We start from the raw sequence: 14,894 nt of genomic DNA, 5'->3' as shown, positions 1-14,894 counted from the left end.
GCTGGGCCTTCTTAATTATATCACTGTAGTCTACTAACAAAACTGTGTGTGCGTGCTTGTGTATTTTAAACAATAATAGCCGCCATGGCCCTGTGTTTCCTACTTATATCAGTTTTCTCTGTCCAAGCTCAATGGTTTCCATGGTGTCTCCTGTGCTAACATACAAATGTTTTGTTTGTGCTACAGTCAAGTTATTCATAAATAGGAGAGCCAACAACAGCTGCTCAACCCGAACAAAGGCAACTTAAAGATCCAGTGTGTAGGCTTCGGGGGATTTCTGGTAGAAGTAGAGTATAATATTCATAATAGTGTTTTTAATGAGTATATAATCACCTGTCAGAATTGTGCTGTTACTTTAGTATAAGCCTTTAATGTCTACAGAGTAGTGTCATCATTTTTTTGCAGTATCGATACTCGTTACAGGTGCTTAGTCGTTCTCCTCTCTTGACACATGAACCACAATAGTGTCTACATAGTCCCAATTCCTCCAGAGGTCAATAAACTTTGCTGCTGTTGTGCTCACAGTTCACAAGCATTCTTATATTTATCTTTTAATACATATCTGAAATGGGTTTTCTTCAATATGGTGGCAATTTGTTCCTATGGTAACAAATATTGTATAGAATATCAATATTTTTGAAATTCCAATATTGTGACAACACTTATAGAGAGAGCAGGTCCTCTTCCACGTAGACGCACCTTGTTGCACCGCCATGTTTTTCAGGAGGGTGAGGCAAGGGGAAGCATGCTAAACTGTTAAGCTGGACTTAAAATGGACCTAAATGGCAATTTGTTTTTATACTATATACTGCAATTTTAATGACTTTTATAAATGTTTTATTTTATCACTTTTTGATTCCTTTCTTGAGCATTTCTGTGTTTGTATGGATGGTTTAAAAAAAAATAGGAAAAGGGAAACATAAGAAACCACAAACGTTTAAAAACCAGTAATGTAATGTAATAAGAACTTTTTGGAGCAGTTTGAATTAGACATCACATTTTCTACCATGGATTAAGTAGGAGTAATGTATAATTGTTTTGACACATTTACATGTTCCTTTTCAAGTTAACACTGGATTTTAGCATTTACACTGCAGTTTTTTACTATTTGTCTTAACATCTTACATAGCAACTTTTCGTTTGAGTTTCCTGACTTACTGGCTAAGGATATTGGGACAGCCGTGTTTGTACTGGATGCTGACGTATCTGCCAGAGACATTTTAGCTTTATTGATTTGTTATTTTACTATAACAAATATTATCATATCATAAATCTCCAGTGTTGTAGTACTAGAACTCTTCAAGCTGAGAAGAGATTTCCATGTCAGTAGTTGTTACCTTTTGAACTCAAGAGAATTTCTTTTGTTTTGTTGTTTGGTGGTTACCTACTACAGTGTATGACAGAAACTGCAGACACAACAAAAACATCAGTTGCCACCAGAGAGCTGACAATGCTAGTGGGAATGGTTTCTCTGTGATTTTGGGCCTTTGTGCTAAGAAGAGTGAGATAAAAGTAGGAGATGGTGAATTGAAGAGGGCTTGCAGTGTGTATGTTTTTCATGTGCCTGTGTAGGCTGACATTATTATGTGCCTCCTTCAGGGGGTCTTAGCATACAGTTGTGTGGCTGTCAGGTGCGCACCCATCGTCTGTTTGCTCTCTGTGGTTAGCTGAGCCGAGCTGGAGAGGCAGATAAATGGTCGGATAGCTGCTGCTGGGCCCGAGGCTCGACCAGAAGCGTGTCCTGTGGTTTCTTTAGGGACGCTGCCCCTCACTTGTGTGGGTGTTAGTGCTTGTGTCTGTGGTTGAGTGTCTGTATGTCCACCACACACACACACACACACACACACACACACACACACACACACTTCTTTCTGTGTGTGTGTGTGTTTGTGTGTGTCGGTTTGTCCCCGTGGGCCCCTTTAACTCAGTCAGCATCAGCTCTTTTACCTGAGGGAGCTGATGGCGGAGCGGCACGCGTGCTACCCTGCCCACCCAACACCAGAAGCTGCTAATGAGCTACTGTTGTACACTCTTATGAAATATAATTGCATTATGGTGTGTAAATAAAGCCGGGGCGTGTTGTCACAGCATATGCTCCCCGGCTGGCCAAACAGGAACAACAAGTCGGGGGGAGGAGGAGGAGGAGAGGGGCAGAGGCAGAAAGAGGAGAAAGGCTCGAGGGAGCAGCTGAAGCGCGGGTTTTGGTGTGCAGAAGAGCTGATTAGCTTTGCTGGAAGATGACAGTCGATTGTCTTTGTGTATACATTCAAATGTAGTGTTTATGAAAAACACTGACAGCTCATGTGAACTTTAATCTCTGGTAGATAAAGAGATATTCGGACTGAGCGACAGCAAGGAAGCATGACACACCAGACGAGGCTGTTCTTAACATCCTGAAATGCTACTTGGCAACCCCTTTCGCTACACCATGCTTTAGGGAAGAGGGTGAGACTCAGGGCAACTAATGCAATAATATTCTCAGGTCAAGAAGATGTTTTAATTAACATCGTTGCACTCAACCTGTCGACTTGTCTTTCATACTTGTTTTCATAGTGTGTCATCATCTTCATCACTGCCAGTGTTACTGCTGAATCTCTCGTTTAACTTCACTATAAACAGAGACATAGGGATCATTTTGTACAGATAGACTTAATTGAATCTCTATTCCAGACGACTTTGTATGAGCTTGCTGACTTCCTACTCTCCTGCACTGATACATTTATTGACATTTTTGTGTAGCATGGTGTTTTAAATGTGCAAACAAACAAACAAGCTTTAGATCATCCCTAATTTATCTAATTATTAACTTTTTTATTTTGGCTACCACTCACATTATTACTTGCACTGCTTCTGTTGTCAACAAACTGTAAAAGGAATAAAATAGAGACTTTGTTATGCTAATAGGTTTGCAGCACCAGGAACGACAGCTGCGTCTAGCCAGCACCTGTATCTCTGCCTTCGTGCAACACAGTGAATCACTACTATAGCTAGAGAAGTTGTTTATCACTTTTTGAAAAATGAAATCCACCTTTGTTGGTTTCCATCTGCGCCCCCCCCCCCCCCCAAACCCTACACACTGGGCCTTTAAACAGTAAAAATCTGGACTTTTCTCCAGTGATTATGAGGTGTATCCACAGTGATCAATGTGCTGTACTGAACAAAATACTGTATTTTTTTCAAACTCCTTCTTGCAGGCAATCCGCTTGTCATTGGAGCAGGCCCTACCGCCAGAGCCCGACGAGGATTCAGCAGAGCAAATCAGCAAACTGCGAATCCGCACGCCAAGTGGAGAGTTTCTGGAAAGACGTTTCCTGGGCAGCTGTAAGCTCCAGGTCCTCTTCGACTTTGTGGCCTCCAAGGGATACCCCTTCGAAGAGTTTAAACTCCTCACCACCTTCCCTCGTAGAAATGTGAGTGTTATATCTAACTGTTTTACAAAGAAGTATGCACATGTTATCTAAATAGTTGCCTCATTCTGCTTGTGTATGTAGAGCAAAAGGGCTTTAAAAGACCAGCATGTCAAAGAGAGATTGACTTTTGAATTGGGGTGTCTCTTCATAATAGTTCTCTGCCCACACAAACGAGTGCTGATTTTAAAGAGTAGCAGCAGGTTATGAAGAGTTCTCAGCCACAGCTCACATCTCCGCTGGAGAGATCAACAGCTGTAATTGGCTTTTCGTTTGGGCCTGGGCTGAAACTCAGGCGACGGCTGTGAGCATGAAGCAGCAGGGACAATAGTTAAGACAATCTGTTGTGGATGATTAATGTTTTTTTTTTTCTGCCTTTTTATCATTATTGTCTTCTGTGTTTGTGTGCTGCAGCAGCGCTGCCGTATCACTGCTTTTGTTTACCTGTGATTGGGCAAGTTAAGCCAGTTCTTTATCCATCCACCTGTGCGCACGTAATATTCAGTGAATATTAATTAGCATCAGCGTGTTGTGAATACAGTACACTATGACTGTGTTAGGATACAATGTCAGCACTAACAGTGATATTCTCTATGGCTCTTCTGCTGACGCCCAGCAGCACTCATTCAGCTACAACCAGTCATTAGAGGGCTTGGTCGTTGCGCTCCGTGGTAGCGAGCTAATGAGCACTGTTTTAACTACCAGTTTAATTAGCCATGCTGCTGGAAACAAAAATGGGATTTCCATTAATCAAGAGTGCAGTGCATGTGGAGGGGTGGGTAGTGGTTGTATAGAGCTGTGTGTGTGTGTAGGCTTGCCCAGGCAGTGTGCCATCATAGTCTGTAGAGACCGTGAGGCCACAAACACCTCAAACTAACACACACATTAACGCGTAGCTCACACTCTTCATTTCATCACAATCACACACTTCAACACATGCACAAATATTTTCAAGCAAACACATGCCCCGCTCACAACTTTGTCACTTAAAGGATTCACAGTTGTCTCTTTATAATCAAGAGTAAACATGTGTTTGAGACAGAGATAAAGATGTGTCTGCATCGCAGATGAAATTCCGGCAAAAACAGGATGGGAGGATTAGAGGGGTAGAGAAGCGAGGAGAGGATGGTGACTGCAGAACTAGTCGGAAAAGAGAACAGAGAAGAGAAAAGCCTAAACAAAGAGAAGATTTAATCAGAGAAACAGTCTGAAAGAGAGAAGGATAGAGAAGACAAGTGGAGAAGATATTAAAAAGAAGAAGACGGGAGATAATTCCAAAAACAGAAAGGCGAGAGATTTGGGAGAAAGAGAGGAGGGAAGCAGCTCAGTGGTAGTGCCAGTATGAGGCTGTGAACACAGGCCCCTGTCTAATCCTGCAGCTCTGTGTTGTAATTAAATGAGAGGAGCATAGAAAGCCTCCATCCCATCCAGACTCTCTCACTGTTGCTCTGCCAGGATCAGAGGATAGAGGATAGACCACTATTGCATTTGTAATACTGCACAACTGTTGAAACCTTCTTTCCCTTTTTCTACTTTTCAGCAGCTTTGTGCAGTGTCACTCTTTCTTTTGCTATTTCCCTCCTCATCAGCCCCCTTTATTTTCCATTCATTCAGCTTTAACACGCATCGGTCTATCTGCTCAATCCGTCTTGAGAAAAATGAAGTGAAATTGTGTGGAACATTTTTGGCTAAAATTAACATTTTTAATGGCCAGTATGAAGGGTTATAGTGCGAATCAGTTTGTTCCCATTTGTTAACCAGTTTGAGATAAAACATCAGATCAGATGTTTTTGATTAATTCATTTACCACCTTCCTGTAGCTTTGTGGATGATTGTCTATTAGTCCCCAATTTTTGGACCGAGTCTCATCCTCAACATTTGGTATCAGTGGCTTATCTCTTCAGCACTACAGCAGGCCTTACACTGGCATCATTTGTACTAGGCTTAGCCGTGCTCAGGGAACTAACCCTTTCTCCGTTTCGATGACTGTCAGGGAGTTTGAGGAAGGAGGGGGAGACTTTTAGTGTTTCAGTTTTCAGCTGTTCATTCAAGAATTTCCTCCCTTCTTCTTTGATACTTGTTGAGCACAAACCACTGCTGAAAGGCCTGAGGTCTTCTTCCTTCAGCTCGCGGTGGACATGTTTAGACTGCTGGCTCTTCCTGCCCGGCTGCTCATAGACACCCAAACACTGTCAAAGCAGCGTATTAGTTTTCTCACTGTGATACTGTACTCTATTTCACCTTCTCTTAATCCCTCTTCCAGCTCTGTCGGTGAATAGGCCCGAATAATTCTTAGACAAAACTGGAGATGCAGGAAAAATAAACAATGTCACAGAAGTAGCTGTGCGTCGTACTGAAATAGATTTTACATCTGTTATGCTGGTGTGTTTTGTTTTTCTTGTCCTGCTATCTGAATGAAGCGTATTCACAGGAAGCACTGCGGCCGTTTATTTTAAAAGAATTTTCACTCAGTTTCTTCCTCAGGACTGTTCTTACAATCTCCACATGACATGAACCCACAGCTTCATAGAGCTGAATGGTCTCATTTCTGAGCATTGATGTGAAATGAGGCTCTGTCCCAGGCCAGTGCGAACAGGCCAGTACGTCCTCTTCATATGTGTTTTGCTTGTTAGTTACTTCACTCGGAGGTTTGAGCTTGACTCTGCTGCATAATGATGTGCAGAGTTTGACACCGGAAGGATGTTTTCACGTGACTTTGCTGAAGGGGGACAGTTTGTCTGTTCAGTCTGTTAGATTTAGTTTATAACTTTGGTTGCTTTTTTATTTTTTTTTAATCCAACTAAATTAGCCTGGCCCTTACTAGCTGCAACATTAATGTGAAGCATGCATTAATGATTATAATTCAATACTAAAAATGTGCTGCATTCCTAAAGCAGCCATTTTGCATCACAGAAATACTTGTACCTTCTGTAAGTAAAGTGGCAACAGACAGCTTTCCCCCCCAGAGTTTCGAAATGGCATTGTTGGCACCGTTGAGTTTATTCAGTCATTCAGTGTATAATGGAAGTGTATCGCCAGCTAACTTTCCTTTTCCCGGCTGATCATATACCTAATGTTAGACTAATTTGTGTGGTGATGGTGATGTTTACAGGGAACCAATGTAAACACAAGTGGTGTCATTATTCTATAATCATTACAACGGCAACCAATATTTACTTCATAATGATATGTTGAAGCATAAAAAATTTATTTTGATGCTAGTACCTTGGTACTTTTAATTGAACAACATGTTGAATGCAGAACTTTTAACTCGTCGTATTACTACTTTTACTTTTTTTTCTTTTTTGCCGCAACAATATTGGCATATTCATAGATTCAGTATTTTTAGGAAGAATAAAGCAGTATATAAAAAAACACGCAACACATCAGACACAATCATTCATTCAACTCAGGGTGTTACAGGTCTTTGAGATGTCTACAGGGGGTTTTAAAAGCTGACTTTTACCCTAAGGATTTCAGCCCCCTCCCCACCATCAGCGATCTCCTTCCTTGCCTTCCTTCCAGCTTTCCCTCCCTTTGACTCCCTTTTCCCTCCTCTTTCCTTCTCCTTCTGCCGCTCTTCCTCCTTGCTGACACAGTCCTTCACTCTTGTACTAATACTTTTATGTTGCTCTCCAGCCTTTCTATCCTCCATGCGTATTCTAACATTCGCCCCTAAAATCAAATTTTAAACTACATTTAAAAATATGCTTTTTAAAAGTGTTTTTTAATTGTAAACTTGTCTGTTTTAATTTTCTTTGACTTTATTTTTCCCTGTTCCCTGCCTTTTTTCTGTATTTTCCCTCAGTCCAACTCAGGCCCCCCCCCCCAAACCCCACTCAGTCTGTGCGGCGCATTTCTCCCTTTGAAGTGCCGTATTCTGTTCTGTTCTTTTCTGTTCACGCCCTGGCGCTACGTGCTGTCAACGCTCCTGGCAGCAGATAATGATCTCCCACTGCTTTTGTAATTGGCCAAATAAACACTTGACAACACTAGTTTAAAACAGACAAGTTATTTGGTTTTAATTAACATAGTAGGGCCTGTAATGGCTTCATTAAAAATGCGTTATTTCAGCTGCACGTTTGATTATGTTGGAAGCGGACATCTTGAGGGCCTGTGTTTATTTTCCCTTTCTTTTCTTTCACGGCCGAGCGTTGCTTGGTGTCGCCTCCTGTGTTATCAGTGTGTTTTATTCATTTGAATCAAGTGATTTACAAGTGTGGTATTTATTTTAAACTTCACATTAAGTGCTAATTATGTGGTTTTAACCGTTGAAATCTGCTGCTTGATAATGCCAAATACACGGGTTGATATTAGCTGATTATTTTATGTCATACAATTTTTCATAGGGAAATAAAGACAAAATATCAAAGATTGCCGAGAAGCACCATCTGTCTTTTTAATTGGTTCCAGTTTTAAAATGAGGCTTTTTAATGCTGAGCTTCCAGATCTTTAGATTTTGCCTCAGGCAAACAGAGTTCAATTCATTTTTTAAATTCTGTTAATTTGTGTATTTTTAATTAACAGCTGGAAAACCTTTTTTTCCCACAAATGCTATTTAGACAGAAGAAATTATTTTTAAATTGATTTCTGCTTTAAAAAAAAAAAAAAAAAAAAAGTCAGACAATTCTCTAATTCTCTGATTGATTTGATCTAAATTGGCTGATGAAAATTATATTGACTCAAGGTTAAAAACAAAGCAGAGAGCTCGATGTTGTCTGTCTTATGTACGTATGCATGTATGAATGTATGTATGTATGCATGGCTGTGAAGGCGCAGGAGGAGAGAATATGGCTTAGGCGGAGCAGAGGAAAAACAACAGCTTTGTTTGTTGACAGATGCCACCATGCTTATGGTCTGTTAATTGGATAACAATGTAAACAATAACCGATGGTGCCCGTCTCCTGTGTCAGTGTGGCATCTTGTTTCCCTACTTTCTTTTTCAGAGTCAGATGCTGCTCTTCCCCCCGTTGTATCTCCCCGGTGCACTACGAGCACAAACTCTCATCCCCAATTCACTCAGAGCACACACATCCACACACACGCTTATATGTAGTCCACGCGCAGACACACGTCTAACCACAAGCACCTGCTCCACCCCAAAGCGTCATTTACTCCTACCTGATGCTGTGGTGTCATAACAGCCTGTCGGGTTCATTAGCATGGCAGCCATTTGCGACGCGCTGCTCCTGAGGTGGGAAAGGAACGCAGCAGCCCTGTCGGTCGCTTTCCCCACCGTTGGGATGAAATATGTTTTCGGCAAACACACACACACACACACACACACACACACACACACACACACACACACACTCATAAAGACACAGCATTTTAGCTCTCTTCATGGTGTCCTGCTCCCCCCAGTGCTATGAGGCAGCTGACTAGGTGAGGGGCATAAGGTTGATGTGGCAGCCCCTCCCTGTCCCTCACCAGGCTCCCTGAGACCCCGCTGAAAAGTCAAGAGTCTAAATGACACGTTGAAATGAGGACAAGGAGATGAAAGACGAGGAGTCAAAGACCCCCGACGTGCACATGGTGTGACATTTCCAAACACCCATGGGAGATGGTTTGGTTGTGTGATGCTGATATGTCCTCCTCACCTTCCACTAATTTACTTGCCTTCTTTTTTTATTTCCTCACCCTTTTCGCAGTGTCCTTGAACACACCTTCTAGTTTTACAGATTTTGTAGTTAACACATTGTGTAGATTGTTTTAATTATGTTGAGTGTTTACTCATATCAAAGCATCCTGTCTCAAATCACAGCTTGCCAGGAGCTAAAATAGACTCAGTGTTTAATACCATACAGTTTTGAGAGTGTTTGAAGTGTAGAGTGCAGCAGGGATGTTTTTTGTAAGTTAACCCAGAAGTTAGCTTTGCTAACTTTCTGGTTCCCTCGACAAAAGCTAATAAGATGTTTTAATTAGATTTTGGATTACTGCTGAAAATAAGCTCTGGGGCAAACAAAAGTTTATGATAATTTCACTTTTTGTTCAGCAAGATAATCTTAACAAATGAACACATTTTTTTTAATGATTTTTGAATGGTAAATCTAATCACCAGATGTAAAAAGCTAACATTAGGCTATAAACCAGGACTGCACTAAGTGGGGCCCACGGGCCAAATTCGTCCCACCACAAGGTTTGATGTGCCGCACAGATGTTTCTAGTGGAAAAAAAGGTAACATTATCTTTTTTTAGAAAAGATATTAGTCGGTTTATGCCAATCTTATTCCTTATAAATAAAAAATGCTCTTTAAATATGTAGGATCCATGATTATTGATTGTTTTTCATAACCTGAGCACAGTGGGCAGAGCAACAGTGACAGGAAGTCAGTCAGTTAAGGGAACTTTCCGAGCCCCTGGCCCACCATTAACATGTTCCAAATTTTAATTGGAGTAGTTTGCAAAAGGAATGTCTGCATGTAAAAGCGGACCTGAGGATGAGTTTCTGTGTTTGGGTGATAACAAATGTCCCAGACAGCCTCTATAGTCTCAGGTAGAAAAATCATAAGTCACTTTCAGGTTTTAGGACTGAATACAGCACGACTCAATAGATGATAGTAGGTTTCTTTAATTTCTTAGAAGTTAAAAGAAGCTGGTAATTTCTGTAGAAATAAAGTTAAGGTCCACTTTTGATTACAGCGATAGTTGGATTTATTAGGATTTGCTCGTTTTAACATACTGGGCTGCTACGACACTAATAAGACTGATAGGACACTTGTATTCTACACAAGGTGAAGTTGTGGTTCAGTTCATGGTCAGAGTTCACATTTCATTCCCTACAATAGCCCGTCTGAGCCCTATCAATCTTCTTGTTGTGAGGTCGACCTTTACCAATGCCGGCTCGCCGTCCGACCTTCTACAGCAGGTACAGGGAGCAGCTTAATTATCTTGCTGTGAGGTTAGAATAGGAGCCCTAATCAGAGGGGCTGACGCAGCAGTCATAAGATAAGCCCTGGACACATCTCGGTGTCACACCACCTCGCCCCTCCAGCCCAGGTGTTAGATTGGCCCGATGTAACACAACCCCTCCAGTGATTAGCTCACATAAGCTAAGAGGCTCACAGAGGTGGTGGGTGTCGGAGAGAGAGTCAGATTGTCCTGTTTTAAAAAACATAGGTCAAACCCCCGTCATGTCGGCTAACTCGATCAGCTCCGTTGTGGGTGGCGCTGCATTATTCTTCTGCTTTCCAGAGAATTGCTGTTGTGCAGGAAGTTGAAAACAGATAAATGTTTCCGTCCTCTACACCATCAGCTATGTTCCTGTTTGACCTTCATCACAGTTTAAATGAGTCATTATTAGCCATTGAAAACTCACAAAGCTCTGCCCCTCTCTCCCTCTCTCTCTCACACACACACACACACACGCAGGGAGGAGTTGTTATAACACATACACACTCTCTCCTGTCCTGTAACCTTCATCAGTTTGTTCTGGATTGGAGCCTTTTTTAAGAAAATAAACCTGCTGGTACTCTCTGGGAAACAAACCTCTAGCTGCTCAGATTACTGCCCAGATTTTTTAGATTTTTTTAAAACATGATGTTAGAATAATACACACCACACCGTACACACATTAAATGAGCTTGGCAGTGAAGCTACACTGTTCTCCAGTCTGGATCGCAGGGCACGTGTGGTGGAGACAATCACCAAAAGAGGCTTCAGTAGCGCAGGATGACTAAGAGCTTGACCACACTGATATGGATAAATGTGAATATGCAATTAAAGAGGTTTAGATGTTTTAGTTTATCAGAAGATTTTAAAGATATAATATGTAACATTTCTGCATTAAACTAGCTTGAAAATTACGACAACACCCTTGGTATATATTTGGCTGAGTTGTGTACTTCCATTGTCCTAAATGTTCGCGACAATGTTCAGTTCCAGAGAAATCCTCATATTATATAAATTAATAATTTGGTTGCCTATCAGGTAAACCTCAGATGATACATCAGAGAGTGGGGAAGAGAGTCAGCGAACGTCCCTAAATGTAGCACGACTAATGCATCTCCTCGTCTGTGTACATTTCTGCTTGAGTCATAGATTGATCTTGATCAGCAATGGTGGATGTTTAACAATGAAGACAACAACTTGATCCATGATCCGGCGCTACTCATATCTTTTGTTTCGACTGAAAGCAGAAATTACGTACTGTGTGTTTTAAACATAAATTCTCCTGCGGCTTTGCCCTTTGTCTAAAATATTGTCTAGCAGCATTGTTGCTAATTCTGTTCTCTATCCACTTAACTGAGCTCTTTGGTTAAGATCCTTTGCAGTTTTGGGAAAATGGCATCCCGTTGTGGATGGGAGGCCAAAACAGGAGTGCTGAAACAGTTCGTCAAGTGATGGATTAGTCCGTTGGCAGAAAATCGTATGCCATCAAATTTGACGATTTTTCTTTTTTTCATTCCAAACACTTTCTGGTTCCAGATTTGCCGGTCCTGTTTCCTCAAACGGGAGGATTTGCTGCTTTTCTGCATTGTGAACTATTATGTTTGGGCTTGAAGCAAACAATTAAATCGAAGATGATGGTTCAGTTCTGAATCATTGTCATGAGCATCTTTCACCATTTTTGACATGTTATTTACTGAATGATTGATGTTGTTAATCATTGTCAGATTACTCGCTAATCCAGTGCAGTATGTAAGTATTTTAGTTGAAAATGTGTTTAATATATCCCCCCTTCCCTTGTGTCTTCTTAGATCACCCAGTTGGATCCAGGGTCAACTCTGCTGGAGGCCAAGTTGTTTCCACAGGAGACGCTCTTCCTGGAGGCTAAAGAATAGGACCGACTGATTTAACTGACTGATGAACTGGCTGGACACACACTAGTCACCGAGCATGGGCCCACACCAGTCTGGGCCTACAGTACACACAAACACACACAGCACACACATACAAAAACATCCTCTCAGACGTACATGAACACACTGGCATGCACATCCAGTGACACACACACACACGCAAGTGCAAGTAAGCTTCTCTGCCCTCGACCTGGTCGTGGCACATGAATGCCTCGTGTACACGTGTTGCACAGAGGAGCAAAGACAGTATCACAAGCACACAGCCAAACATTCACCTGCCCCAAACTCTCTCTTTCTCTCTCTCTCTCTCGCTCTCTCACTCTCTGTCTCCCCCCCTCACTCTCTTTCTTTCTTTCTTTCTTTCTCTCTCTCTCTCTCTCTCTCTCTTTCTCTCGTTCGCTCTCTCTCAGCTCCTCTCACACACACACAACTTCACGTTCCCAGCTGCTGTGTCATGGTTTTTTTCTCTCACAACACAAACACAACACAGTACCATAACAGCATTGAGAGACTGAGTAGACAAATCTGTGTCACAGGAAAAAAAAAAAAAAAAAAAGAAGTCATGGACTTGTTCCCATGATTCCACACTCAACACACCAAGGCTGCTTTTTTTAGAACATGGTTTTTGTGTTTGAAATCGAAAAAATGCTTAAACAATTGAAAGGAAGTGAACAGCAAAGACGAGATGCGGCCCGGCGGAGGTCAGGGCTGTCTCATCTCCGCCTGTATCTACCCCCTGATCCTTTCCCAAACTCCACTCTCCACCCCAGACCTCCTTAACCTCCCCCTTTGCACCCCTCCGTCCGCTGACTGCTGCGGGAGACGAGACGTGATGGGACACCTGCAGCATCTGCAGCGCTGCCCCCCGCCCCCCCGAAGTCTCCGCTCCCCCTGGTTTTAACATCCACTGCTCCACAAGCCAACGGATTGCTCAGTTTTCAGCTCTTTTTTTTCTCCTTTTTTTTTTCTCTTGATCCTTTTTAAGTTTGATGCTGTATTAGTTTTAGTTTGATATACATTATATAAAATATATGAATATGAACATCAATTTGTCTTGCTCCGAAATCTGTTGAAACACATCATGACACACACTCACAGGTTTTTATATGATAAAAGTCTTTATTTCCGGGGGTCCAGAGTAGATGGAGGATCAGCTTATTTGATATGAAATTTACAAAAAATATGAATTTCTACATCATGACATCTGTGGGGGGTATTGGGATGCGGGTTTATGGATTCAGCTGACAATCTACCGAAATTAAGCAAAACGTGTACGTTTGATATTTTGTCAAATCTGTTTACCTAGTTTACCTATTGAATCTGTCTGTTCAAATGTTGAGAGTTGTTTGATCTAAACTGGTTAGACACCAGGAACCAACATCTGAGTCAGAAGAGGTAAATCAGACAGATCATGCTGCTTTACTGGTGTTCCACCTCTTATTAATATCTGAGCTGTGAGCCAAGAAACAAGATGTCCATACCTCCCACTACTCTCCGTTTGATCACAGTCACGGTAACCTTATCCAGCTCATCCACTTCCAGTTTTCTACAGATACTAAAGTTTTTAGATATGCATCCTCACATCTCTGTTCTGTACACCTCTCTTTACAAATGTTTTAATATTCTCACTCACATGCCACCTGGTAATATCAGCCACACCGCAGCTAATTTCCTGACTCCAGCGAGGAGAGATCACGCAGGCTTAGCCCTCCATCTGTAGCAGGGCTCCTCTGTCAGCTAAAGGCAAAGTTTGAGAACCCCAGCAGAGCTGCCGTCACAAACAAACTCAGTCAGGGCAGAGAGAAAAAAACTGCAGAGGCAGGAAAAGAAATGTGATGAGAATGAGATGCTCTGATTTTCATGGATTATTAATTACTTTTTTTCTTTTATAGTTGATATCAACAGCAGCACAGGGGGCGACAGAGAAGGATAGACTGGGCCTACGTAGTTGTGAGATCATCAGAAGTATAGATACTCTGATGCCTAAAACATTCTGCACAGATATCAACATTATTACGGGTTAGGGTTACAAGTTGTAATGTGTTTACTGACTTTTTCTGTACCAGCACCTTTCAGGGTTAATTTTTGAAAAAGAAAAATGTTATTCTTTTGTGTACCTAGGATTTTTTTTTGTTCTATTTACAGTGGTATCAAAAGAGACTATTTTTTATTTTTTGTTTTACATAGAATTCTCGTATCCTGACAACCTTACATGGTAGACGAAAAATGAGCCCTTTTTACATTTAAGGAGTCTTAAACTCATTTTAAACTGGAGGAAAGTTGTACGTATATGCATTCCTATCTTAAACATGGTCAGTGTTGGGAAAAGTACAAGTGCCTTTAGAAAAATGGTAAATACAAATTCAAGGCAATGTATTTTTTTTAAACTAAAGCTACATACAGTTTTTGTCTTTTTAACAGATAAATGGAGGTTCTAGGATTTGATCAGATGTGTTTTTAGATCATTTAAACTTTAGATTTATATGACTGAAGTGGAAATGTTGTAGTTACTTTAAAGACGATAGGTGAACTTCAGTAATTTATAATGGATATGAATGATAATCTCTACACAGGTCAGAACCAGGTTTCGATGGATATAGACTGAACAACACTAAACTTGACTGCAGAACTGAGCTCGCTCTCTTCAGGGGAAGAGTGTAAGACCCTGTGTCGTCCCAGTGTAGTT

The 14,894-nt window shown here is 41.4% G+C and overlaps 1 protein-coding gene across 2 annotated transcripts in view; it reads left to right on the top strand.

Annotated features, from left to right (window-relative positions):
* Window positions 1-13,087, top strand: part of faf1 (Fas (TNFRSF6) associated factor 1) — a 68,092-nt gene extending 55,005 nt beyond the window's left edge. For both annotated transcript variants that reach the window (XM_030434000.1, XM_030433999.1), the window contains exons 18-19: window positions 3,195-3,410; window positions 12,107-13,087. In XM_030434000.1, coding sequence (XP_030289860.1) covers window positions 3,195-3,410; window positions 12,107-12,190 — 300 coding nt within the window. In that variant the 3' untranslated portion in view covers window positions 12,191-13,087. The remainder of the gene's footprint in view (window positions 1-3,194; window positions 3,411-12,106) is intronic.
* Window positions 13,088-14,894: the final 1,807 nt, after the last annotated feature.

The sequence above is a fragment of the Sparus aurata genome, chromosome 11, assembly GCF_900880675.1.
Source record: "Sparus aurata chromosome 11, fSpaAur1.1, whole genome shotgun sequence".
Lineage (NCBI taxonomy): Eukaryota > Metazoa > Chordata > Actinopteri > Spariformes > Sparidae > Sparus > Sparus aurata.
The sequence above is the reverse complement of the archived record's forward strand: the minus strand, read 5'-3'. Positions and strand labels throughout refer to the sequence as shown.